General features: G+C 45.0%; 1 protein-coding gene across 1 annotated transcript in view; it reads left to right on the forward strand.

The window, feature by feature from the left end:
• CCDC85C (coiled-coil domain containing 85C) overlaps positions 1-26,775 on the forward strand; it is a 117,081-nt gene that overhangs the window by 51,931 nt on the left and 38,375 nt on the right. The window contains exon 2 of the mRNA XM_064512095.1: positions 19,474-19,550. Coding sequence (XP_064368165.1) covers positions 19,474-19,550 — 77 coding nt within the window. The remainder of the gene's footprint in view (positions 1-19,473; positions 19,551-26,775) is intronic.

Genomic DNA, 26,775 nt, shown 5'->3' on the forward strand with positions numbered 1-26,775 from the left:
TGCAGCTCAGTCCCAAAACCCAGATGCTTGCCTGCTATGCAGGGAGACGTCTTTAAAGCTAACAATACTGTAACTGCCTAAATAATGTAAACAATAGGCCACTTCAAAAGCTATCCAATTTTCTCAGCTGCACGGGATCGGACTGCTTAGCCATATGATGTTGGCCACGTGTTGCAAGTGAGCAGCTGAGATGCTCTTTGTTTGCATGGCAGTGGCCCGTGTTGGTGGAAGAGGAGATCTGAGGAGCCGGCTGGCCGCGGCGTGTGCATGGCTGGTGTGCTCTCACAGCTGTGAGAGTTTCCCGGGCTGCTGCACCAGAAGAGCCTGTGAGGGAGAGGTTAAGCCACTGCATCTTTTCTTCCAACTGATAGTTCTGCTTTCTCCTGGTATCTGTGAGGGCTCAGATTTTGTTTGTTCTCCTGGCGATGGAGCAGCCTGCCCTTGGGGAGGGATGAGGGGAGCAGCGTGAAGCACACTGTAGTTGCTTCCTCATCTATCCAGCACCTGCAAGGAGACCCAGCAGAGCCTTTTCTGCATGGATTAGTTTTTTGTCCCTTTTCATGCTGCCTCTCCCCATAGCCAGATTAGTTGGCTCCATAGTGGTGAACAGTCACCCTTCTCTGGCACTGGCTTGTAGGGCTACTGGCTAGAAATTTGGGTAGGCTTAGCAGAAGGAAGTCAGGGTGTGAACAGCCTGCAGGAGCGTAAAGCCAGGAGGACACAGTTGCAAATACCTCATGAAGATAGTTCCCCAACTCTGTGTGCAGCCACCGTCCAGAACAAGACTGTGTCTGGCCGTTTCTCTGTTCCTGTAGGTTGTTTGCAAACAAAAGGTGGCCTGTTGCTTTTCTTTGATTTCCTGTAACAAGGCTTCTCTTCACCAAAGTAAGCAAACACAATCCTGTCAATGACCTGCAATGTCAGAGATGTTCCCTAACCTGCTGGAAAGATGCTATCTGCTAAACCAATGGTGGTACTGCTAATTGGTTTCACAAAGAAACATCAATTTCTTCTGTTTAATTCTCTACAGTGAATTGGCTGTTGTTGGTCTGAGCCTGTGTTTAGCCTTTTTGTCACTAAAGACATTGTAATGCTTATGGAATTAGTGATTACATAAGCTGGCTGTCTCTGAGTGGGCTTTGCTGTGGTGTAATGCTCATTTAGGGTAAGGTAAGAGCAAGCAGCAAAGCAGAGGACATGGGAAAAAATATAGATTTGTAGTTGAGAGACTTATTAGAACTTAACACACTGTGCAGGGAAACATGGATTTAGGAGTTTTCATGTATTCTCTATAGCTCTGTAGATTAGAATGGAACCGTGGGAAAGCTGCCAGGGCTTTAAGATAAATCCATGCTTTGTAATCCTTTCATCTGACTGGCGGATTCATACAATTGAGTATTACCCAGTTTATTATTGTTAGTTGATTAAATTCCTGTTGGTCAACACAAATAGTACTGTTCAGCCTGTGCATTCATGTGATGGAAATTGGCATTGCAAGGCGATTCCTAGAGAAAGAGAGGGGCAACTTGTCATTTAAAACAGTGTCCAGAATATGTTTGTGGAGGAGAGCAGGGAAAGAACAAATCCCCCTGTACAAACAGCATCCCAGGCGTCTCTCGTGTCCGCAGAGCCTGCGCCTGCTGGGAGGGAGCACGAGGGCTGGGCCCTGTGCGTTGCCGCCAGCATGGGCAAACAGCCCCACGGGGGGACGTGATAGCCGAGCACACGTATTTGAAGGGTGGGGAAGGCATCGTGTGGGGTGGACCAAGCATGTATAACTAGGATTAATGGGATGAAATTAGGCGAAGGAAAAAGTCATCAGGAAACGTCTCCTGAAGGTGAAAGCTGTTAGGCTGCAGCGTAGTTTCTGAAGGGAAGTAGCAGGCGCTTACTTACTCAGGTCACGTTAAAATGAGGACATGAGAAAAATCCTGTCTTGGGGAGATGATAGGCTACACCAGAGGTTTTAGGGAGGTTTCAGGAGGTTTCATGTTTGTTTTTTATGAATGACCTTACCTTGAATGTCCGTGCATTTTCCTTCCGCATCCCTGTGCCTGCACCAGAGTAACCTCCTTTTTCTTCAGGTGTAATGACTTGTTTCCCAATGCGAACCTCAATGAGGGTGCAATGTACACACCCTACAAAATGAGCCCACAGGGTTATTGCAAAGGATTCCTGTGTGTACTAGTCCTTTTATGTAACAAAGTACTATTTTGTAGAAATAAGATTATCCTCTCTCCCTCCACTAGTTCTCACCTAGTCCTGAGATGTGGGCTAAAGGGGCTGCAGATGACCTTCCACGGTGAACAGTCAGGAGGAGCCTGCGACACCGTGTGGGAATTAGGTGGTTGGGAAGGAAGGTGTTTGAGTTTCGGTGCCTTCCCGCGTATCCTTCCCCTTTGCCCTGCTGTACAGTGGTATGTGTAGCTAGAAACCTGGGCCATCTTGCTGACTAATGGACGTGAGGGACACGGCAGCTCAGGAGGGCGCAGGGGCAAACCGGGTGTCCGTGTTCACGTGTCAAACAGCTACTGCTGAGAGGCCCCTCTTCAAAGCCATCCACATGCAGAAATGGAGGCTGCAGGCTTTTTGTATACCTAAGTCATGGCTGAGAGTGAGCTACTGGGGCAGCTCCTGGAAGTGCAGAGAAGTGCGTGTTAACCAGTCTTTCAGGGAGCGGTCAGCCGCCAGTCCAAAGTGCTTAAGTAAGAGGTAATAAACCTGTTAATAAATAGCAGAGAAAGTTGGCTGCATTGCGTATTTTTAATTTCTGAATGTATCCTTAGGGAAACCTGATAAAGGTTTGCACAGTCCTTTTACAAAGCCATATGAAGTATTTGTTTAGCTTACGGGATCAGAAAGTCTCTTCCCATCCCCTGGTCGCTGAATCCTTGTGGGATTGATTTTATTATCCCTGACAGACGAATGCCTGGGCTCTCCTTGAGTATGCCAGACAAGGTGACTGCACGGTTCTCTGTAGGAGCATGCTTTCCTCTAATTGCGAGGGGACTCGTCCTGTGAGATGCTGCTTGCCCACATTTCCCTATCGGAGGGGTCAGTGAGCACCCTCTCAACAGTTTTGTTGCTGGAAGGGACTAACTTTTTAGAGTACTTCCTAAAACTCCTGGATGAGGATGGCAGCCAAGGTGATAGCAAATCACAGATATGCCAGGGAGATTTATCTTGTAAGTGACTTGCCATTTCTAACTGATTTGCCCTATTTTTATTGCAGTAGTGTTGTATTGTTAACTTATTTTTAATGACTTTTATTTGCTTTTGTCTCATTGTATGAATCCAGCCCAGTGACACATTTTAAACTGCTCCTCCATCTTGTTTCTGCTCCCTTGCAGCATCGTGCTGTTAGGAAATGCTTCGGTACTGTCCTGCCCTTCTTTCCAGGCATTAAGAATAGGTTTAGTTTGTTCAGATTCTTAAACTGCACCACGAGTCATTCTGTCTAAGTATCAGGAATCTCAGTTATGCTCAGTTTTGGGTTATAGCGTATTTTTGGCTGGCTTACCACCATTCCAGCTGGCCCTAACAAACCATACAGCAGTTCAGCATAGGCAAAACATTACACTTGAGAGCCCTTTTCCTGTTTAATTTCCTTTTGCAGACTCCTCCAGCAGGGCTGCAGGTGCAGGGTGGCGGAGAGGGCTTCAGGTACAAAGTGCTTTCCCAAAAGAGAATATCCCTCCACACTCATGTAAGAAAGTAGCCAACAGTCTCTGCTCCATCTGGGTAATTTGATGGCACAAAGGGGCTTCTCTGTGACCCAGTTGCTGGGTTTTGTTTATTTTTTTTATGTGAAAGCTAGCAGAAATAGGATTTATGCCTTCTTCCCGCTCGACACTGAAGGACTGTACAGTGAAGTAACTGTACATACTTTGTAGGTTTTATGTGTGCCTGTTTCTTCTGTCTGTACTGAATCCTGAAAGGTGTATGGAAGAAACACTCCTTCCCACGGTCATGCTGCCATTGGAATGTGTTTATCAAAAGTTAGTTAAATTACTAGGCAGTTGGAGCACATAATGTTTAACCACAGTCTGTGGTGGGAGAGTGTGAGGCCGAGTGTTTTGCTGGTGCTAGGTGGGCAGGAGGACAAGAAATCATCTTACAAAACACCAAAAACCAGAACTTTCATTTCCTCATGGTCTCTTCTCCTGCCCTTCCCCCTTCCTGCCTGGGTGCTTCATGCTTTTGCACACCACCGTCTCCTCTGCGTCTCACCTCCATGCTATGTTAGGGCAAGCGGCCAAGCACATTTCTTTTTCTATTCGTTTTTGTCCTTGCTGACTTCGTGGCGTGGTGTGAGATCCATCTGAACCACAACCTCAGGCCTCTGCGCTATGAGAGCCTTCACCATCCCAGCCCGTCCGTGGCTGGGGGCCCAGCTCTGTGCTTGGCACTGCAGCGGAGTCGCTTCCCCGCTGGGACCCCCAAGAAGGCCTGGGTCCGTGAGAGAGACTGGCCCAGCAACCCAGCGAAACACCTGCCAGATCCGTAACTGGCATATGCTGAAGGTGGGGGGCTGTGTAGGTGTCCACCCTAGCTGATATGAGCTGCCGGCTCTACAGGAGCAGTAATTCTTGATGGATATGACAGGGCACAGGGTTTCTGCAGTGTAGCCAGGCTCCATATCCTTAGCCATAGATGCTTTTGTGTCTTCAACACAGACACACACGATCCCTCAGCTCCAGAAGAGCTTGGTGCGCGGGGATTTAGCCATTCCCTGGTGATCGCCTTAAGCCCCAGGCTTGTGACTATTTTAGGCTTTCTCTCTTTCGCTCTGAGGTTCTGACCAGAAATTTCATCCTGAGCTAAAAATTGCATGAAAATGGACGTATTTCCATTAAAAATGCTCTGTTGACACAGCAGCATTTCCCTGTGAGAAACCATTCTACCTAGGAATTCCCAACGAGCTCCCAAGTAGCATGGCAAGAGCGGGTAACACCACGAAACCAAGTGTCTTTCTGGTCAGTTTGGACAAGAGCGTTAGACTGCTAGGTCCCGGCGTGGTCAGGAGGTTTGTTAGCATGCTGTGCAGCAAGGAAACGCCAGGCCTGGCAGCGTAAATGCTTCTGACTGTCCGGTCGGGCCCGTGTCTTTGCCGGGGTTCTTAGCAGCTTTGGGGTGCTGCGCTTGGCACGCGTACTGAGGAAGGGACATGAGCAGCCTGGGAAAGCCAAGGGTGCCGTTTCCCTCCCTTCTTCCCTCTGCCGCGTGTCGGCCTAGTGAGGTGTCCCGCTCGGGGCACCGCGTGGTGAGGAAGGAACGGGGAGGGGGAGCTGGGCCAAGGCGGCCGCGTTAGCGTGGCTGCGAAGGGACAAAGGCCGGGCAACACGAAAGGCCTCTGCCCTGCAGGGGCCAGCCGCGTGTCAGAGGTTTTTAGGCTCTGCGAGTGCAAGGGGGGGATGCCGGTGTTCGGGCTGTGGAGAGGAGGGTGGGAAAATGGTCCGAGAGCCAGCGCTGGCCGAGACGTGAGCGTGGAGGGCGGCGTGGGGCTCTCCCGTCCGCCGCCGCCATGCAGATGAGACAAAGCTCAGACGGCCTCTGAAACAGCCGCTGTGATCTGCAGCTCCCGTTGCTCTCGTTCCGCTTCTTTCTTTAATTAGCTGCCCCAGCGGTTTGCACCGTCCCCCCTTTCTTCGCTTCTCTCCCTCTGCCGGTCTCCCTCACTCTTGCTGCCAGCTCCTCCAGCCAGGTCCAGCAACCTGCCTCGCCGGCGTGCTGAGCGGGGGGGATGAACAAAATTCCTGCGTGCACGGAGGCTGCGCTGCCCATTCAGAGGGCGTTAGGCCCTCGCCGGCCCCCAGATAGACGGACTTTGATCTGGCTCCAGGCTTTTCCCACCGAGGCATCGCTTTTGAATGGGTTTCTGCTTCCAGCGCTGCCATATGCGGCAGACAAAGGGAAGGGGACGGGAAGGAGTGGGGGAGGGCTGTTTACCCTCATCAGGAATGGTCGAGTGGCCCGAGTCAATAGAGCCTATTTTTCATTAACCTAATCATTAGTTTTTCTCACTACCAATTACATTTTTCCTCTCGGTACTGAGGAGGCCATCATTTGCATCTATGAGTTTTTTTTTTTTTTAATAGGGGGCTCCCTGCATATTGCGGGGTTGTTTGAGGAGTGGAAATTAAAGTTTAATTTCTCTCTGGACTTGGCGGAAGAGGATTTTTGCGTTTTAATTATCACGCGGCTTGGATTCCTGGCGGTTGAAGACCACATTGCGAAGGCGGGTTGCCATTGTGTTGGGCGATAATTATTCAGCCCTCTCCCGGGCTCCCTGCGTTTATTGTCTAGAAGAATCTTCCCAAGCAAAGAGGAGAGCACATTTACAACCAGAAATGCATTTGCTCTGACCTGCAAAAGTTGCAACGTGATTTTTACAAAGAAAGATCAATGCTCTTGGAAATAGTTAAGATTTTCTGGCTTTACCCTTTTAAGAAAAATATATCACCTTATCTGATAATCAGCCCTCCCCCCTGCAGGTTGCTTATGAAGTCGTTTTGTAAACTCAGGAAACCCAGTTGGTGGACTGCTTTGTGCTATCAGTTTTTAAGCTGAATTCCTTTGAAGGCGGTGGAAATTTCTGCATAAAACCTACCAGACATTTGCATGTACGACGTTGAGTATAGAAATTACAGCCATCTGAAAGTTGGCAGTGCTTCTTACCTAGGAGGTAATGTTAATGTATTGAGGAGAAAATCTTCAAGGATTCAAACAAACCTAAAATTTCAAATAAAACTTATTCACAACTGTTTTATTTCACCAGGCTTTGCATTAACTTGACAAGTTTTGCACAAACTTCTGAACCTTTATGGTTAGAGATTTGCTACAAAAATGGAGGAACTTCAGCAAGTGCCTTGTTAAGTATGATCACACTTTTGCAACTATAACAAGCCTCCGCATCTGATCTGGGGGCAAAGATTTTGCACGGCTTTGATCAGTGTGATGTGTTTTAAGAGAAAGATACCGAATTGTAATTCCTTCCGGTCCAATACTCACTGCGGGACCACTTTTTGCTGAGGGATGTAATAGGAATAACGCAGAAGGAAGGCCAGGGAGCAGATTCGGTAGTCTGATTGCATTGATTTCAGTGGATTTGCAAGAGGTAACTGACAGGGCAATTGGGCGTGCAAGTGTTCAGAGCAACCTGTTCAACAGAGCTTTCCGGCCGCTGACAAAAGACTCTGAACTCTGCTTTCTTTTATTGCTGTTTTTGGTTTCAGTGGTACAAACTCAGAGTTTCGGGGCTTCTGGCTGTTACTTTTTTATGTCATTTTGGGGAAGGTAAGAGCTTATTATGGGAGTTTCTGGACTACTAAAACAGTTCCAAGTCATCCTGGCCTTCATTTCCCACATACTCAGTTTTCAAATTAGCACCTTTGTGCTTTCCTTAACCTTGTAGACATGGACAGGGCTTTCTCCTTGGCCCTCTCCAAAGCCCTCCCTTGGCACGGTGCCTATGAACCTTGACAGCAGTTTGGCTCTTAGTGCTGCTGCGGCCTGTTTCCTAACCAACACGGTTTCCTGGCACTCACCGACTTGTCTATATTCATTGAGTCCCTCTTTTTTAAGCTCTTTTGGCTAGAGGCCGTAGGTTGTCGCTACGTGCATACTGAGCCTAGTGCTGTTTGGGCTTTCCATGATTTAGGACTACTAATTTCTGTGAAAAAGGTGGCAACAATAACTCTTAAAGATGAGAACTCTCTTTTTGGGGGTGCTGACTCTGGAATCACTGACAATGTTTGAAACAGCCGACTCTTTCCAACACTACTTTTTTATTGCAAACATCCCATTAGTATCCAGAGTCATAGACCTTATCTTGTTCTTTCCAATATGCTCTTGCTAGCTCTCCTTTCACCTTTTTTGTGAGCCACTGTGCAGTTAGGTGAGAATTTCTGCAGAATAAAAACCAAAATGCATGGATGATTTCAGATTGCTGAATTTAACATGCCAATCAAAGACTGTTTAGTGTTTTCACTTTTGACTTTAAATAATTGCAGTGCTTGCTTTCTGAAATTTGAGTGAAATAGCGACAGATTTTCTCATGTGTTATAGGTACTGGAATAGTCATGGAAAATAGAACTGAAGGGCTCTGGAGGTCACCTAGCTCATCCCTTTGCCCCAAGGCAGACTCAACTCTGCTTAAACTACTCCTGACAAATGTTTGTCTAACTTGTTCTAAAAAACCTTCATCAATGGCAATTCCACAGCCTCCCAAGGTAATCTCTTCTAGCGCTTAACTATCCCTGCTGTTAGCCTGCTTTTCCCAAGTGGACATGGAGAACAGTTAATTCGCTTCATCTTTTCAACAGTCATTTTCATTTACATATTTGAATCCGTTACTATGTCTATCCTCAGTCTTTTTTGCTCCAGACTAAACAATCTGGATTCCTTCAAGCTCTCTTGATAGATTATGCTTTCCACACTCTGATCCTCCTTATTTCACTCCTCTGAATTCTTTCCAACTTGTCCGCGTGAGTTTTCAAGCATGATGCCTAAAACTGGACACAGATCCCTATTCAAGATCTTTAATGGCACTGATGAAGGAGGATTTTTTTTGCGTGTTTACATACAGAACTCTTGTTTCTGCATCCCAGCTTGATCCCACGTACTGCTTTTGCCACAGTGTGTCATTGATTCATGTCCAGTTTATGAATTGCAATACTTTTGAAGATACTTTTCCATAGAACTGCTGGGCGTGGGATGCTGGGATCCTGGGATGCTGCCACAGAATTTTAGATCCAACTCCAGGGTGGCTTTGAGTGTAGTACGTTGGCTATGTGATGCGCTCTGCCTTTAGTTGCTATTTGTAGACAAGGACAGAGGCTACTGCAGCACCAGCCAAAGTCAGGTGAGAAGGATTTTGATTTGGAGGTGCAAGGGACGAATTAAATAACTGGATTCGTATAAGTGAAAATGAGTATAAAGTCTGTCCCCTTGGCTTCAGGGATTTTTCCCTTTGCGAATGTGCTCTTAGCAATTTTGAGAGACTTCAGCATCCACTTAGATGCCCCCAAAAGGAGGACGCAGAGCAAAGCAAGCTACTTTTTCCAAAGCATTCACACCGTCGCAAATGTTTTGAGTGGTTTGTAGCCAGTGGAAAGCCCCTAATCGGCTTCGGGGCTTTTTTTAACCAGGTCATGTGACCATGTTACCAAGATTAAAGCAGCACAAGGAAGGAAAAGAGGCTTAAACAACTGAGGGTGCCTGGCAGGTCATTTTAACCTTTTCGTAATCATTAAAGCTGCAGAATCCCATTAGCTCTGAGGGACTTGCCGTTCTGCTCCCCGATGGAGCACTGTTGACACAACTTTCCATTCGCCTCTGTCCTCCCCTGAGGAAGACTCGGCACAGCTGGCTCTTGGGTCCGACCTTCGAGGGAACGGTCCAGCCATGCCTTGTTATGCAACAGCGACGCTCATCATACCGATAAGGAGCAACACATGGGTCTGTCAAAGGCAGGGGATTTAGCTCTCTGTGTCTAAAATTAGGCACTCATGGAAGGTCCTGCTTAGGCCACACTGTGGTAGCTCAGCACTTGCCCATCTGTAGCAATAGTAGAGAGGTACAGGATAAAGAAGATTATGATGATCACCTATTTCACTGCTTCGGCACCATTCAATTGTCTGGGGCTTTACTCTGCTGGGACTGGAGGTAACAGAAGAGCCTGCACCGTTGCAATGTCACTCAGACATGAGAAGCAAAGCTTGCTGGGTGGAGTTGCATCAGCTAAGGCATGAGATAGTCAAAAAGCCTCCTGTTTGCTGGTGTTGCTCATCTTTTCATCATTTCAGGCTTTCACTTGCAGGTTTTTGTTACCACAGCATCACATTCAGTGGCCAGTTTGATCTTCCCCTGATCTTCCTCCAGCTGTAGCACATTTTGTAGTCTCTGTTCTTATTAACCAGTAAGCAATGATGAAGAAATGCTGGTACCACACTGTGTCTCAAAGGGAGCATCACTCTGAGCTCTACCTGCAATTTGAACATTGTCCTACTTTCTCTAGAATTGTCCTCTTATTGTTTGGGTAGTCCTTTGTCAAACAAATCTTTGTGGTTAGACAGAAAAAGTCTTTTTAAAGAGGCAAAGCAAAAGCTGAAATCTACCCAGTGTCACTGGGCTGTGAGGTGTGCTGCACATGTTAGAGTACCTGGAATTTGTCCAGTCAGCTGTCTTGCTCCCTCTGAAAGTGCAGGCTTTTGTATGCCTGGTGGAAGGACTCTGCATTTGATGTAATTCAGCTTTACTCTCTGACATGCACACCAGTCGAGGCTCTCCGGCTGTGCATACATTGGACGTTAATATTTCTATCACAGTGTTTGCTTATTAAGTCTTAAATGCATTCTGTCCAGTTGTGTTTGAAAGCTCAGTCTGAGGCTGAACTTCAAAAAAAAATCACACTGAATGTTCTCTGAGGGTTGTCCACAGGTTTTGAAACATAACTTGTAAAACAAATGCAAATCTTTTGGTACGTTATTTACCCTCAAAATCTCTGGAGGATAGAGGGAAAGATTTCTCCTGGAAACCTGGATAAACAGTAATGGCTCTAGTACTCGTGGTTGAGCTGGTCTGTCCTGCAGGCAATAGGAATGGATAGAACATTTTGCTGAACAATTTTGGGCTCAAGGTATCTTTTTTTCCTATGAAAAGGTAGGAAGATGTTCTCCCATTCTCCACGTAGAGATGTAGCTCACAGCAAGGAAAATAAGACTGGGGAAAAAAAAACATGTCAGCAAAATCAGCTTTAAAAAAACAACTTCCCCAGACCCTATTGATGAAGCATCATTAAGGTTCAGTCCTTGTAGCATTGCTGAGAGGGGTGAGGGACAAGAAAGGATCCTGTTGTGTCCCTGTTGTAAACTTTGGATCCTCCCTTGGCCATCTCTTCCTAAACTGCAGCTGCCTCTAGCTTCCTTTTTAATGGCCAAGGGCTGCCAAGTGCTACCTCTCATAGTGCTTGGTAGTTGAGGGAGAGGCAGCTGGAGAAGGCCTCATGTGGGTCAGTGTGAACACGCCACAGCTTCCTAGGCTGAGCAGCAGCTTCTCACGTCGTGTGGGGAGAGCATTTTAGCCACCCAGCAAAGATGTCCTCCTCTGCCAGCAGGTTCACAAGAAGCTCTGTGGAAAGCCCTCGAGAGCTGTCAGCAGAACAGGCTGTTGTTGCTTGCTGCCAGAGGCAAAATGCACAGACAAAGCTGCGTCTCTGCTGCGGTGGTCTGAGGAGCAGGGAGTCGGAAGTCATGTTGCAGTGTGGACAGTGGGATCCTGCAACAGCAGTGAGTCTGTAACGCTTTTCTCTGACTAGACAGGCACCACAAGATAGGGCAGCGTTTTACCAACGTCTCTGCTCTTTTCCCCTGCTCTACATCGCATTCCCTTTGCTGATTTTGTTTCCCCCTTCTCATTAAGCAGGACTTACAGGTTAAATGGGTTAGACATACTTGAACACAAGCGATCTCGTGTGGTTTGTGCTTTGCTAGGCAGTGATAGAATGGTGGCCTTCATGAAGATTATGATTGTAATGTAAAGGTCACCCAAACAAAAAAGGAGAAATGGGTAGCCACTTTTCAGATGCGATGAGACAGCTCTCTCCTGGCTACCCTGTAATACCCAGGCACACACATGCACACACTCTTCCTTTCCTATCAGCTGCTTCGTAATGGAATCCTGATAAGATATCAGGAGCTCTTGAGCTCCTGTTGACAGTCATAGCGGGCAGATGTTCTGCCGTGCTTGAAGATGATGTCATTGCTGGAAGCCACAGTAGTGAACAGCAAAAGCCAAAGTCAGGAGAGACCTTATCAAGCATTTACAGACTGACTTGAGGCTGCTAAGCTCTCAGACAGGCCTAATGAACTGGAACTGAGTTGGGAATGTGCAGTCTTGAAAAACTTCAGAGCTAGTAGTTAAGAGACTTGCTTGGAAATGTTAATTAAATAGCTTCAGTGGCATATGTCCCATCCTGCTGGAGCAGTGTTTTGCAGCAACACAGCTTTGTTGTCAATACGTAACCACTGGCTTGTGATGTTTAAAAAAATGTTTTTCAGTCTGAGACTCAACATTTTTTGGTATTTGTGGTTGGATTGATAGTGCAGACAAGCCACTCCTCTATTGTTTTAAATTGTGTTTTAATACCTATTCTATATCCAATCCATCACTTCCACCTTAAAGATACATGACTGGATCATACCAGTCTTACTAAGCCAAACACTTTATTATGGGTGGGTTTGGATATTACATAGGTGTCTTTTATGTATTTAATGTGGTCTAAGGCAGTGTCCATTCAAGAAGAATCTACTGTAGCACCTCAGGTATGAAAATATTTCTGATTTAGCCTCACTTTTATTTCTGTAAGTGGACTTCCACCACCTTTTTAACAGTGCCCGGGAGGATGCATGGGGCTGTAGTGCACTGCTCATGGCTAATGTGATGGCAGAGCAAATTGGTATAGTTTGCTTGTGGAATATCTTGCAAAGCTGAAAAAGGTGGAGGCCTTTGTCTGCCATACATCTCATTGCTGTGTATTCTCTTGTTACCTCCCCAGTGAGGTTGCAAATTGCTCCCAAGCTCCTGCTGGAAAGGTGTGGGGATTGGAGTTGGCAGACTATGGTGTTTTGGACTTCAGAGAAGAGAAAAGGTTTAGGTCAGTGATCTGCCTCCCCTCACTGCCAGGATATGTCATTTGGCTCTAACCTGCGTTTTATCTGTAAACCTACCCACCCTCCCACCTGCTCGTGTGCTTTCTCACCTGCATATTTTCAGTGGTAACTAGCTCGGACAGGGCGTGGTGTCTCTTTTGCTGAGGCTGGAAAGCAGCCCCTGGTGCAGGGGGAGCGTGGGCTGAATCACTTAGACACCGGAGCATCCTCAGGGTGCTAGAAGAAGAGATTCCTCCCCGGGTCCACGGGGTGAGTCACCGAGAAGCTCAGCACACCAATGCAAGGAACTGAGCAATGTGCCCTGAGAGCCTGGCCGTGGAGGGGAGCACCTGCAAAACCCGAGTTAACTCGGCAGTGGCTCTGCAGTGTACCTGCCCTCATTTGAGCTAGGCCAGCCAGCGTGCCAGCCGCTGAGTTAACCCTGATGTGGACGCTTATCTTGCACACCAGTATGAAACAGTGTGGCAGGAATGGGGTTTGCTGGAAAGAGCAGAAAGATTGTGCTTGGGTAGGAAAAAGCAAGGGTTATGGATTTGTCCAACTCTCTGAAAGTTTTGCTTTAATGAATATGTATATGAAAAGATGTGAGTTTTATCTGCTTCCCAGCTGCTCTGAAAGAATCCCACCGCCTTAATAAATCAATTTCTTTATAAGACATAACTGCTGGCCCATTTTTCAGCCTGCTTGTCTGTGTCAAGAAGCAAAACCAGCAGAGCAATAAGAATCTGAAATATTGTGTTGAAGAGTAGAGGTGTGATAACAAAACTGCCGACAAACAGTGAAATGTTTTATTGAGCACAGGTGAAGGTCTTTTTATGAGACCATCACTGATGGAAGGGAGAGGAAGCAAAAATGTCAGCATCCCATCAAGCGAAGGAAAATAAGGCAGCTGGCCGCAAGGTGTTAATTGTGGCAGGACATAACTTCTTGTGTCTTGTCTCCTTTGGTTTGGATCTGGGAGAATTCCTGTAGGGTAATTGCTCTTTATGAGGGGAGGAACAGTCTTGTTTGCAGGACGTTGACAAAGAAAGTGTAGCTGCTCTTGACTGTGTTAAATCATACTTGCAAAAGTATGCTTATGGGGAGAAAACACAGTGGGAGGCAGATCGGCTCTGTCCCTCGTTCCCAGTTGCGGACACGTGTGGAGGACTGGGAGAGCGAGGCAGCCCCGTGGCTCATGCTGAGGGGGGCTGAGGAGCAGGGACACCTTGGCCGGGACCTGCTGCACAGCACCCCGCTGGGGACTGTACAACCCCTGTTTGCAGCAGACACTGAAAAGCCAAACCAGTACACAGGGGAATACTGTGGAAAAGGGCTAATTCACCTCTGTTAGCTCATCTCTGCGCTCATGCTGGGTTGTTTCCCATCATGTACTGTCTGCACTAGGTGTGGGGACTGTTTCACCATGACTAAACCAGTTGGGTGTCAGTGGGCTCCTGACAGCTTCCTGTTCTTATGGACAGCTGTATTAACCTTTCCTTGTATCTCTCCTGTGAATTGCTCTGTGTAAAGGGATAGTGTTTTTACTTACATCCATTTAAGTGCTGAAGTAAGGAGGACCTCATTAGAAAAAGGTCTTAAATGTTGCTTGATCTCAACCATGTTGGTATGATGCATGCCTCTGCTCCGCATGCTCTTGGTTTTGAGAAACTGCATGCAAGGAAATATAACCATTTCTTTTGTTACTGACAAAATAAATACATAATTCATCTTATTTACCCATCAGACAGGTCCCTCTGAAATCTCAGATGAGGATCAGAAAGGTCCCAGTTTCTCCAAGTGTCTTTTAAAATGACATTGTTCAGTGCTCCACAGGCTGAGAGATTGTTTTGATTGTTAAAAAGCCATGTTATGTTTTAAAGAAGTATCAAGAGCCAGGCACTTCCCTGCTCCCTCAAAGGCCATTTAGTTAAAACAAGGTAGAGTGATTTGTCTTGCCTCAGTTTAGCTGTAATGAGTATTAAGTGGTTTATCTATGTGGAGAAAAGTTACTCAGCTAGATTACATCAAAGTTGAATTACACCCAATTCCAGATGGAGTATATTTTTTAAGACAGTAAATCTTCAGGAGGGTGGGTAATAACGGTAATGCTCCTTCACGGGTTGGAATGCAACTCTTTTACCTCTCGTGGAGATAATGCTAGGAACTACATCCAATTAGTTTTTCAAAGGCTTTATAAAGAAATGGGACTTCAGATTTTACTGCTCTGCAAACAGTTTAGCTTGAAGCATTTAAATTGTACAAGTGAGTGATGGCTAATTACAACACTCACTTCTTCAGTTTTCATTAGTCGTGCTGTTACGTCTGATCGTTGCCTTGCTGAGCTGGCTATCCACTTGCTGGCTGTCCGCTTGCCTTGCCGCTGGGGCCAGGCATGCGGAGGCAGCATGGGGGGGCCCTCAGCCCTCCGAGCACGTGCCTGCGGGGAGACAGGCTGCCGGGCCAGGGAAAGCATCCATTCTTCGTCCCACTCAAGCAGGAGCATTTCCTTGTGCTTTAACTGCAGGCAGAAGTAGCCCTGTGGATGGAGACTGTTGGGTTGTGGTAGCTGCTTGAAAAGATTTTTTGCTGCTGGAAGATGCTCCAAGTGCGATGATGGGCAAGCACTGAGTTTGACGTGTGTAACGGGAAGGGTGGGAGGTGCAATGTTTTGAGGGGAAATTCCTTCCATCTGGTGCCATCTGGCCCACTAAGGCAAACGTTGCTCATGCAGTGGGCACCTGAGGCTCCTAGGAACAACTCGAGGAGCATGTCGCCTGAGGGTCATCTAAAAATCCTGCTGAAAAGCTTATCCCACCGTGTTCTTGGCCACTCTCCTTGTCTGTTTCAGTGATACTATACCGTTTTCTTCATCATGCTGCACTTTCACCGAGCCTATTGACTTAGCTGTTTGCCAAGGGCAGAATAAGCTATGAGACCTTCGACAATACCTACTCAGGGGTAGGTGGATTTGAAGTCAGTGCCACGTTGTTATATTAGGTGACTATCTGGCCTAGGCATGCTGTTGGTATGCCGAAATGCTCGGGATCTGGAGAGCCTCTCACACCACAGAGAAGAATGTGTTTTTGGACTGAAGGTTAAGCATTCCTCATGACTGAAGGCAGACTTTGATAAGGTGATGGGGATCATTTGTTTAATTTCTAATGAATGCGACGAGGGGGTCTGAGCCATCCACATTCCTGCTCAGCAACGTCTCCTGGGTGGGTCACCCAGGCCTTTCTGCCAGCCACGGCTTTGGGGGAGGCAGGGGAGGAGGGAAATTCACTGATAAGAGGAAGGTCAGAGGCAGAAAAATGTTGGGAATGTGTTTCTTGATCTAATGTGGGAGAGCCTCAGCCTAGGGCTGTGCAGCTTAGGCCTGGAGTGTTACTGCCTGCTGTCATGAGAGTTATGGGATCTTTTAAACCTGAGATCAAGATGCAAACTGCTCATCTGGCACCTACCTCCACACAGGCAGCTCCAGAAGATGGTGCCGATTCGTCTCTGAGGGCGTAGTGAGGATGCTGACAGCTTTGAACCATGTTTCTCAGGCTTTGCCTGAGATGGAGCACTTTCTGCTGACAAAATTTGTTTGCTTTCTCTTTTTTTCTTCTCTCTCCTTATGTTTTATGTTACTATGGGGTGTTTTCTGGCTGAGGTCAGATGTGGGATGTGGTTTGGGGTTGAATGGTGGTGTTTGAAGGACTCCAGCAAATCTCAGAAAAGACTTTGCAGTTGGAGTAGGCCATGATGTGCACTGGCTCCTGGGGAGATGGGGGTTGCCCTCAGGACATGCCTGAGGAATACTCTTTCTTTTACACGGGGTGTAAAACCAAAGCGAGGAAATAATTCTCTCCCCATTTCTTTCTTTCTTTGGGCAACCATGCTCTCTACTCTTGCGGTCAACAAGTCAGTCCTTGCAGCATCCAGGGCCTGGAGACAACCGTGGTGGTTTACTGCTGTGCTTAGACAGCTGGAGGGCTCCTCGTGCAGTTTCTCTGCCCTTTGTGGACATGAGACAAGGAGAAAGGGTTTGTCTGAGTCAGAAACAGTTCCCGTAAGCTTTCTTTGTGTTGCCGTTCTCCACACACAGGGTAGTGTGATGGCTCATGCCTGGCACCATGTAAGCACTGCGGAGGGACAGGACAGTTCAGAGCTTGGAGCTCCATGTGCAGCAGAGTCCCTGCCGCTGGGAAACAGGCTGGGTCTGCTAACAGGCAAAAGGCTCGCACTCGCTAGTACTGTCATTATAGTGGAGCCCATGTGTGACCTGGCAACACATACAGATCTTCTTTAGCTTTATCTAGTGTTTTTTTTACGCTTTTTCACATAAGTGTGGTTGTCTGTGTAACTGATGCATGGACAGACTATCTTCAGTCCAGTGGCATATCTCTGATTTCCAGGTAGGCATAGATAAAGCCTGTCCTTTGATGGCAGTTTGAATCCTTCATTGATGCTGCTCTGAATGCCCTGAAACTTTGAGATAAAACCCAGGAACCGGTGTGTCTGGATCATTTGATTCACTGTTTAGAGGCGCTCCGCTCCATGCTGCACTGGGAGCACGCGGTTACCCTGGGCAGCTGCAAGGCAGGTGGAGGGACACCTTATGGAGCCAGCTCTGCAGGTGGAGGCTCTTTTCATAGCAGAGCAGTGGAAAAGATGGAGTCACTGGGTGTCCTCAGATTGATCTGGAGACTCTTCTGAGAACTATATTTAGGCAAATGGATATTACTGAACTGGATTTAGGGGTAAGTCAATAAATGCTGTGGCCTGGGATGCAGTAGAGGTCAGACTAAATGATCCATGGTCCTCCTGGCTTTGCTTTTAAGACTCTCAAACTTCCCTATTACCATGATGGAGGAGAGATTCATTACTAATTCAGCAAGTTGTTTAAGCTGACGCTGAAATCTTGCTGACTTAAGCATAGATCTTCTGTAGCATTGTACTCTACACATTTTTATATGCATGATTAAATTCATGACATTGTTGGCATGAGGCCTTAGCTGGGAAGGTGCTATGGATTGATCGTATAACCTACTACTTTTGCCTTCTTTTCCTCTGATCTTCAGACTGCTCCCACGTTTGAGTTGTTGGACGGACAGAGTTTGTGATGTCTGCAGCTGGAGGTGATATTGTTGTGAACCTTATGACCACTTAAACTGTTCACTGAACTTACATAGTTTCCTACAGCGTCTTCTTATCCTTTCTTACAAGGATTTATTTGGATTTACTGGTTTTGCACAAAGCACAATCAAAACAAAAATAGTGAGCATGTTTCCTTTGAGAGTGCGATTCCTTTAGTTGGACGCTTGACTGTTCTGTCCTGCTGTTCCTTTATGTGCAACTTGGCACTTGTCTATGGTAGCACTTTTTTCAGGCATATTCCAATTTTTCTCTTGAATGGTCAAAGCGCTCTAAGTGGTTAGCTGTAGCTTGCATGCTAGCTCTTCTGCAAAACTGCCCGAAGAATGGCCAAGAAACAGAATTCAGGGTTGTGCTGAGGGTGTTTGGCAGGTGCTGGCAAAGGGAATGATGAGCTGGTTAGTACAGTGCCAGCCTAAACCTTCCAGGTAATGCATATATGCATACGTGCATGTGTTTGTGCATGTGAAAATTTAGCTAATGTCGCCTGCTAACCATAATGGGCTGATCCTGAATGGTGCTGGGTATCAGCAACGCATACCAACATGAACACGGTTGCATAATGCTTGGTTCCTCTCTGATTCATGCTCAGTGTGAAGTCTTTGTAGCCATTCCATAATAAATAAAATGAAGTAAAATATAACTCCATTGTACAGAGCACTTTTAGTAGTGCAGAAATTGCTCAGGTTTTTACATATGCTTAAGCTGCAAAGCTTCCTCTTCTCCCCCTCCTGAAACAATACACAGCATCTGCTATCAAAATTACAAGTGGAAAAGGCATTTTACAAACATACTGATGGATGGAGGAGCCATTGCAAACTGCTAAACTATGATGAAGATGGTTAAACGGTTTTCCCAGGTTCCTTTAATTTCTTCCTTGTGAAATGTGCAAATGTGTTGCTTCAAAGCACATTTCAAAACAAAACCCAGATGTTTGGACAATGGTGAGCCACCCACAGAGGTCTCTGGCAAGATATCTTCTATACCAGGTCAGCCTATCTGGTGTTGCTATCTTGTGATAGTAAACTGGCTATTGAATTTCTTGAAGTTGAATATTACCATTTTATGTGAGGTTATACTGTATTTTATTGCCTCAGCAGGTCTCATTGATGGGTGTTTGTGTTGTAATATGTCAGTCTGTGTGTATGCTTCAGCTTTGTGGTCTATGTATTTCATGCCCTCTTTTGTGGTGTTGGGAATTCTGACAGTGACCTCTTTGCAGAACTATAGAAACAACTTATTTTGAAGAGTTTGTTGGTTGGCTTTGAAAGAAAAAAGAGGAGAAGGTAGTTTATTTGAACCTAAAGGGAAGCATCTTCTGTTGTTGAGTGTTTTGGTGCATTTTAGATGAATATGATTGTCTTTCAAAGTTCAGAAACTACTTTAATTAGAAAAAGAGAAAAGGAACAAAACATTTCAAGTTTCCTTTCCTTTTCTTTTCCCCCCACACCTGGCTGAGTGGGGCTGGTAGGAATTCATAGGAAATACTGCTGCTGCTGAATCTCAGCTCCCTAGTGAAAAAGCTTTTGGCAGAATCCCCTCCCCACCCTTTAAATTCGAATTTGTAGTAATTAGCTCTTTCCCTACCTCCCCTTCCGCAGAGTGGGAAAATGTATCACTGTCTGACAGTGCTAATCTATAAAACATGAAGCTTAAACATATTTTTTCTCTTTTCCTAAAGATCCGTCTTCCAACTATATCAGGCAACTTGAAACAAAAGTGAAACTGCTGGAGGATGACAACAAGCTTCTCTGTCAGGTAGGTTTTTTATTTTTTGCCTAATAGATATTAATGTGGCCTTAGGCTCTGTTCTCCTATTTCCATATAGTTGTGTCTGTCTGCCCACTTGAATTCACTAGGGCTTCAGTGGGCTTCTTAGGAGGGTGAGAGCACAATGGTCCTTCATGGCAAATGCCGCTGATAGAATTGGGCCTTGTTTTCTTACACACCTCTTACAGTAATGCTACTTCAAAATTGCCTATAGAAAAAAAAAATAGTCAATTGCCTATTAGGGCCCGTGCCCGTGTGTGTTTAGGAGAGAGGCAAAGATTGCAGTGCGCATGGATGTGCACAAAGGATGGGTGCTGCTGTTGCTGAAGTGATGAGCCAAAAAATGTCTGCTCCTGGGGTGCAGGAGCTGCAGGGAGAAGGGCCTGCGCCCACAGAAGCAGGTGTGTGCAGAGGAGCGAGGGTACCTACGGTGTGTCTGCACCCCTGTGTCCTGTTGTCACAGCTCCTTGGTGAGCAACTGCTCTCGCTCAGTGGTGGTGGTGCGGTCCAGCAGTGCCTGTGTCCTTGCTCTAGGATTTTGTCTTGCTTGCCCATTTGCATTTTCTTTTATGTTGTTGCATGATGAGACTGTAGTGAAGGGACAGCCTTGGGAGTAGTTTTGTGCAGTGCTGGCTCCTAGATTTTATTTATGATCTTGCTTAAAACAGAACAGATCTTTTTAAAACTGGCACTTCTTGCTTGCATCTGTCCTTCAAAGTCTGCTCTACGTGCCACTGGGCTTTTGATCATTTGTTGTGCTTACCTATCTATATATAGGAATGTCAAGTGGTAGGGAAGAAAACAACCATCCTGCCTGGTATGTCCCCAGGATCCCACATAAACCATAGCACTTGCTGTAAACAGGGGAGGCTTTGCTGAGATCAATGAAACTCTGTCCATTTAAACCATTGGAAGAGTTACCCTTTCTCTTGTTCTCTGCATCTTTTCACTGTTACACTGTTCTTCTTCCCTGGCATTTTTAAATTTCTCTTTTTATGAACTTTGCTTCTTGCTTCAAGCGCCGAGTTTCAGAATCATTTTGTTATAAGTTCTTTCCAGTTATAAAGAATGAAGGTAAAACAATTCCTAAAATCTTAAAAAGAATTACCTTTTTGTCAAAATTATATTATGTTGTTCTTTTCATTTCACTGAGTCTGAAAATAGAATTGTCCAGTATCACTTCTTTTTTCTTCCATTTTATTTCTAAAACATTCCTTTTAAAAAATAAAATTGACAAGAAGGCTATATGCTTACTGGACTTCCAACAAAATAATTTTGTTAAACCTTATTTTTACTGAACTCCACATTCTGGCCCAACTGTAAGCTTTTTAAAAATTACCCCAAGTTTTGAGTGTACTAGTTGGCCTTGTTAGCCACAAAACACAAATTATAGAACATCAAAGAGTTAAAACCCCAAAAAGGCGTTCAGCTCAACAGCTACCAAGTGGCTTCAAGTATTAATCAATTCCTAATTTAATTTTAACTCTCTCTCTTTTTCTCCCAACCCATAAATTAGCTGGTGGCAGTTTAAACCTCGAGACGATTTCATTGGAAATATTGATAAACAGATGGGCTCTGCAGCACGGGGTGGCCAGTTGCTAGGAGACGCATGGATTTGGGAACCGGCTCCCTGCTCAATATGCCCTTGGCCTGACTTCGTCCTGCCATTTGCGAGCCATGTAGTACCGAGTGCTTTACTTGCTTGGGTCTGCCTTTACGAGGTTGAAAAAGTGATCAGTAATTCATAATAGGCAGGCTAAAAAAGATGCTCAGACACATTGCAGTCATTAGCATGAGGCTTCCAGGTAGAGCCCAGTTTTTCTTAGTGTGTAGGGCTGCAGCTGAAGACACCGTACTTCCTTTTAATGCGTTTGACAATGAGTTAGCAAAATACAAGAAAAAACCTCACCCTTTGAGTCCTGCTCTTCCAGTGGTGGGTGGATGTCGGTCTCTGTTGCTACCAGCCCAGGCAGTCACTTGCCGGATGGCGAAGGTTGGGTAATAAAGCTCTAGCTGAAAACTTTGCTCACTTCAGCTGGAGGAGAGGTAGGTGATCACGATGTAGTCACTCTTTGCCATCATCGAGAGTCTCCCCTCAAATCGCCTGCTCAGGGTCCGCCCTGGGGCTGGGAACTGGACTTCTTGTTGCCTGAAGCAGCCCTGCCTGTTGGACCTTCTGCCTTCATTTTGTCACGGGTGAGAAGGCTGTGCATTTTCCTCAGAGCTCACAGGCTGTCTTCGATTATCCACACCTTTCAGGCTGTGTTACTACAAAAGTTCAGATCTCGGAAGGAGGGAAATGATCCTAAAATAGCGCTGTGCTCTGGAAAGGGTCAGCAACCTCCTTAGCAGCACTAGCCACTGACTCCAGGCAGACTCCAATGTTCTGTGCAGTCCCTGTGTGATGTCTTAATGGCCCTCCAAAAATATCAGGATCCAACCTATTTTAGGTTCTGCTCGTGAAATACTCTGTTTTGTTTTGTTTTGTTTTTTTACCAGAGGCACTCAGCTCTCCTTAGGGTAACACAAGAAAGGTTGAAACTGCCACTTTCTGGGTGCTGGGAATTCAGATCTGCATCTCCTCCAGATTTGTCATCCTACAAACCTAGTTTTGGAATGTTTCTCTTTTAATGCTCAGTATGAAACTCACCAATTTTCACCTCATTTTCTACCAGAGTCTGCAAACTATAGAAAAAAGAGGATGAAAGATGAGGAAAATCTTTATCTGAACAGACACCAATGCCTATGTACACAATGTTCCCAGTACTTTCCTGGAAAAGTATAATCCACTTAAGATAAGATGCTAGTCAAAAAGGATCCTGGCAAACTGTCTGCTGTTTTTAAAGTTTCCAGGTAATCCTGGCAGTGTGTACTTCACAATGCCAAACTTGCTTGTCAACACCAAAGTCACATTTTAACTCAGGTTGGCTTTCTCCCTGGGAGTATTGACATTGCAATAATATTTGCAGCCTAGTGTCAAGAAGTTCTATCACCACAGTGCAGAGGAGTGATGAAACCTGATGTCCTAAGTAACAAACAGTGCCTGTGCATTAAGGGATTAACAAATCAGTAGTGGTTATGGAAGTCTTCCTGGCTTCTTTCCAAGTGCTAAACATAGAGCTGAAATAGCGCTTCATCCAGAGAAACCTGAGAAGGCTGGTGCTGCAAATGATATTGCAAGCTTTATAGGGGGATTTATATTACAGTGGCCAGTGACACAATGCCCCTTTGCTAGCTGGTGCATCCTGAGCAAGATTTGTTCCTTTATCTTTGCGCGTCTGTGATGTGAGGCTATGCTGAGATGTGATGAGTGCCCTTGTGCCACCTTCAGACACAAATTTAAGTTAGTGCAAGGCTCCTAAATGTGCGCTTCTAAATGTGCATCCTGACATCTCCTTTTTGGTTGAGCACGTTAAAACAAAGGCTCGGTGGGAGAGGCAAGAGCGTGCCAGCCGTGCTGAGGCTGCCGCTTTGCGCTGTACATGCTGCCAGCAGGGCGAATGTGCTGTGATTCATGCTTCTCTTTTTCTGGTGACTCATTTGAACAGATTAATGGAGAGAGCTTTTCCTTGTGGGATCAAGAGCTACCATGCCATGAGCCACACTTTAGAGTGGGATGAAAGCAAATGGAGAAATGGATGTTATTTATGGTAGCCGTATATGGCTTTTTTGCCTTCTTTTCCTTTTTAGGGTCATTTCTTTCCTTCCATATATCCACCCCGGCATAGTCTCCACTCACCAGAATTAGCATCTTTTTCCAGGATTAGATTTGGTGATGCTGTAAGGCAAGCAGTTAGTGTAGAAACTGTATATTTCCAGTTGGGAAATGAGCTCCTTTGGCCTTTGCTAACCTGTCAATAATCATTACTGTTTGCATCCTCTCTTCTGAGGAGAAGCTACTCCAATTTTATACCTTTCTTTGACTCAGGTTTGCACTGTAATGTTTTGCTGGCATGGCAGTGTTACCTAGAAAGTCATGCTCTTGGATGACATCGTTGTGCTGGCAAAATCCCTGGTAGAAATTCTGACAAAACACAGCTTTTGTTGCCCTAGTTTATATTGTTTTAGAGAGATGCTGTAAGCGATTGTTGCTATCAAATAATGTCCGTCAGTGCATGCTCATCTATGCTAGTAGGCTTCTGTGGTGTTGACAAAGACGACACAGTGCAGACAGGACCACAGTGTCCTAGGGTTGACAGTGTCAGCCTCTCTCACAAGTGTAATTGGCTTCTGTCCTCTAAGAGCACACGACCGAGTAAGGGAGGAGGCATATGTCAAGTTTCAGAGGAGCATTAGTAACCTGAAGTCTCGCAACGTCTTAATAGCTGGCTGATTTTTATGTGGCAAGGTGCAGTGGAAATCCTTGGTTTGTTTCCAAATTCCTGTTACAGGAGAGGTGAAATCCAAACATGTTTCTGGTGTGTAGGCTTAATTGACAACTTTATTTTCTGAAGTTTTAGTCGAGGTGTAAAGAACACTAACGTAAGCTCTAAGGAATGTTGGGTGTTGGCGTTGGAGGGCTTTGCAGGCATCACTTATAGTCTTAAATTCTCTGGGGAACAAGTACACTAAATTATACTGTGTGCATTGATTTAATCCACTCCACATCATGTGGAAGAGACGATGTTTTTTTTCTGTACCATCGTGGGGAATGCACTGGAAAGTTAGGGTTAGCCTTTCTTTCTCAATGAGATAACTAGAAGAGGGCACCTTCCATATTATTGGGATATAACACCTGAGATGAGAGGCTGCATTTGCTTTCTGTTCCTCTGAGCTGAAACTGTCTAAGTAGACCCTTTAAACCATCTCACACTGCCCCTTTAACTACAAATGAATATGTAATAACACCCATTTTTCTCAAGATTGGAGAAATCCAGGTCTTCAGGAGTGCTTCAGGAGTTCCAAAAGTCATTTCTGGTTAGTTTTATTACTAATGCATACATTTTAGAGATAATAACAGTGACAAACTTTTGGCCATTGTTCATGATATTTTACGTTTTCAAATCTTGATGTCTAATGTAAGCATTAGACACATTTAAACAAAACTGAAGTTTAAAGGTTTCATGGACTCATCACCTCATTCTCACTTCTCATATTAAAGTGCTGGGTATCATAGGCTGACTGTCAAGACTTCTTTTGTTTTGATGTCTCTGCTAAGCCTAGTCTATTTTTTCCCTTCAGAATAGATATACCAGAGGAATTGTGCTGCTCAGAGATGCCCAGAGCATGTTGCACACCTTTGCTTGAAAAAGCCCAGATTTGAGCAGAGCAGATGTGTCAAACAGGCAGCGAGACTGAGTTAACAAGAGTTTTGACAATGAAATCATGATGCATCTTTTATGGAAATTTTCAGGGCCCCTTGTGGAGAGCAGAAAGATGAAGAATTCTTCTCTAGGGAGGGGACAGCCCTTGGGAGTTGTCAGGAACATTTGAATATTTAATTAAATCACCAAATACACTTCAGAGCTGCCAGCACGTCACAGCATTTCAGCATCTGCCTGCTAAGTGATTGGGATTTCAAGTATCCCTGGAAGATCTTTTCCTTTTTTTTCTTTTTTTTTTTAAAAGAACACTTTGGAAACTGTGCTTATTCTTATTGGCTTGCAAATTCTGAATTAAAAGCCCCTCTGGTAAAGCTGAAGCTGTACAGATAGAAAAATGATAGTAAATAATAACTGTAAATGCTGCTAGTAAGACAGAGCTGAGGTTTTCAAGCTAGGAGTTTCCTTATGGGTTCTTGGTGAGGTAATCTAGAGACTGCTGAAAGTCTTATGCAAACGTGTGCTTGGCACAAACAGGTACTCAACAAGCATTTGGCAGCATATTGTTCTAAAGATGAGAAAAAATGGAGCCTTGGATTTAAGAGAGCCTGTGAATCTTTGGTGTTGCAATGAACAAAGATGTAAATGCAGCTTAGCAAGGAGTTTGATCTTTCCTGAAAAAAGGAGGCTAAAGGAGAAAAAGAATTGCACACAACGGGCTGGATGGCTGCAAGACAGTTGGAGTGCAATTTCTTCTATTATTTTAATACTAGTCACTAGACTTTGTGCCAAGTCAGCCATTAGCAGTTCCTGCTTGTGCATTTGCCTCTCAGCTCTCAGAGCTGATATCAGGTCTTAGCATTTTGGGTCTCTGAATTGCAGCTCAGTAGTTTTGCTGTGAGGCCATTACTTGTGCCAGGAGTGTTGCATGTGTACACCACAAGTGGAACAAAATTACAAACCTGTCTTATTTCCCCAAAGTCTACCTATTGTTTACGTGTGAGGAGGATAAATATAATTGCTTTAATTTAAGAGGTTTTTTGTAATAGAGAGTGACTCAGGCAAGAAAGGTTTTCAGTGCATTTCATCTCCATTTAAATTCAAAATACTGAAGAGGACATGCCCTAAGTTGCTATATTACTGTTCTTGTACACCATTTAAATGTTTAGCTGCTAATCGATTTTAATTAAGCAAAAAGAAGATGCATATTTGGGGCCTCAGCCAAAGATTAGTTTGAAGTCAGTGAGACTTTCTACAGAATTCCATGATTTTTGGAGTACAACTCACACTGAACTACGTTTTCATGAGACCTTCTGTATTGCACACTCCAAAATTCAACTTAGGCTTCTAATTGCATTGCATTACTTACATGCATAAATGCAAGAAAATTTGACAGGATCCCCTCAAATCTAGCTTCCTCAGCTTTCATAGGGGAAGCTCCATGAAAAGACAGCATAGAAAACCAATCTGTTTGGGAGTGTGTTTCATTTCAGTCCCCTCTTTTATGAATTAGAATGACCAAGCTGACTGATATGACCAATTTGCTATCAATAAGTGGACAAATAAACAATATATATTTATTGAATACAATATTTTTATTTTTTCTAAAATCAGAGGTATACAGTTTTATAAAAACAATTCAAAGATATCACAGATATCTCAGATATCCAAAATACTTTCAAACCATTTAAGACAATGGAATTCATTCTGTTGACTTTGGACATCAGGGTCTTGGACTGCTACCTATGAAAATAAATATTCTGTTCACATTTGCCTTCCATTCGTGGTTGGGGGCACTTCTGAAAAACAGAATCCATGACAGAAGTGAACTTTTGCAACTTTTAATGAAAGCTTTATCATCTGTCTTGTGTGTTCTTGAGATTGTAACCTATGGCATCAAGTGATTTTATGAGATGTCACCTGATACACATAAATTGTGTTACTAGAAAAAC

The sequence above is a fragment of the Dromaius novaehollandiae genome, chromosome 5, assembly GCF_036370855.1.
Source record: "Dromaius novaehollandiae isolate bDroNov1 chromosome 5, bDroNov1.hap1, whole genome shotgun sequence".
Taxonomy (NCBI): Eukaryota; Metazoa; Chordata; class Aves; order Casuariiformes; family Dromaiidae; genus Dromaius; species Dromaius novaehollandiae.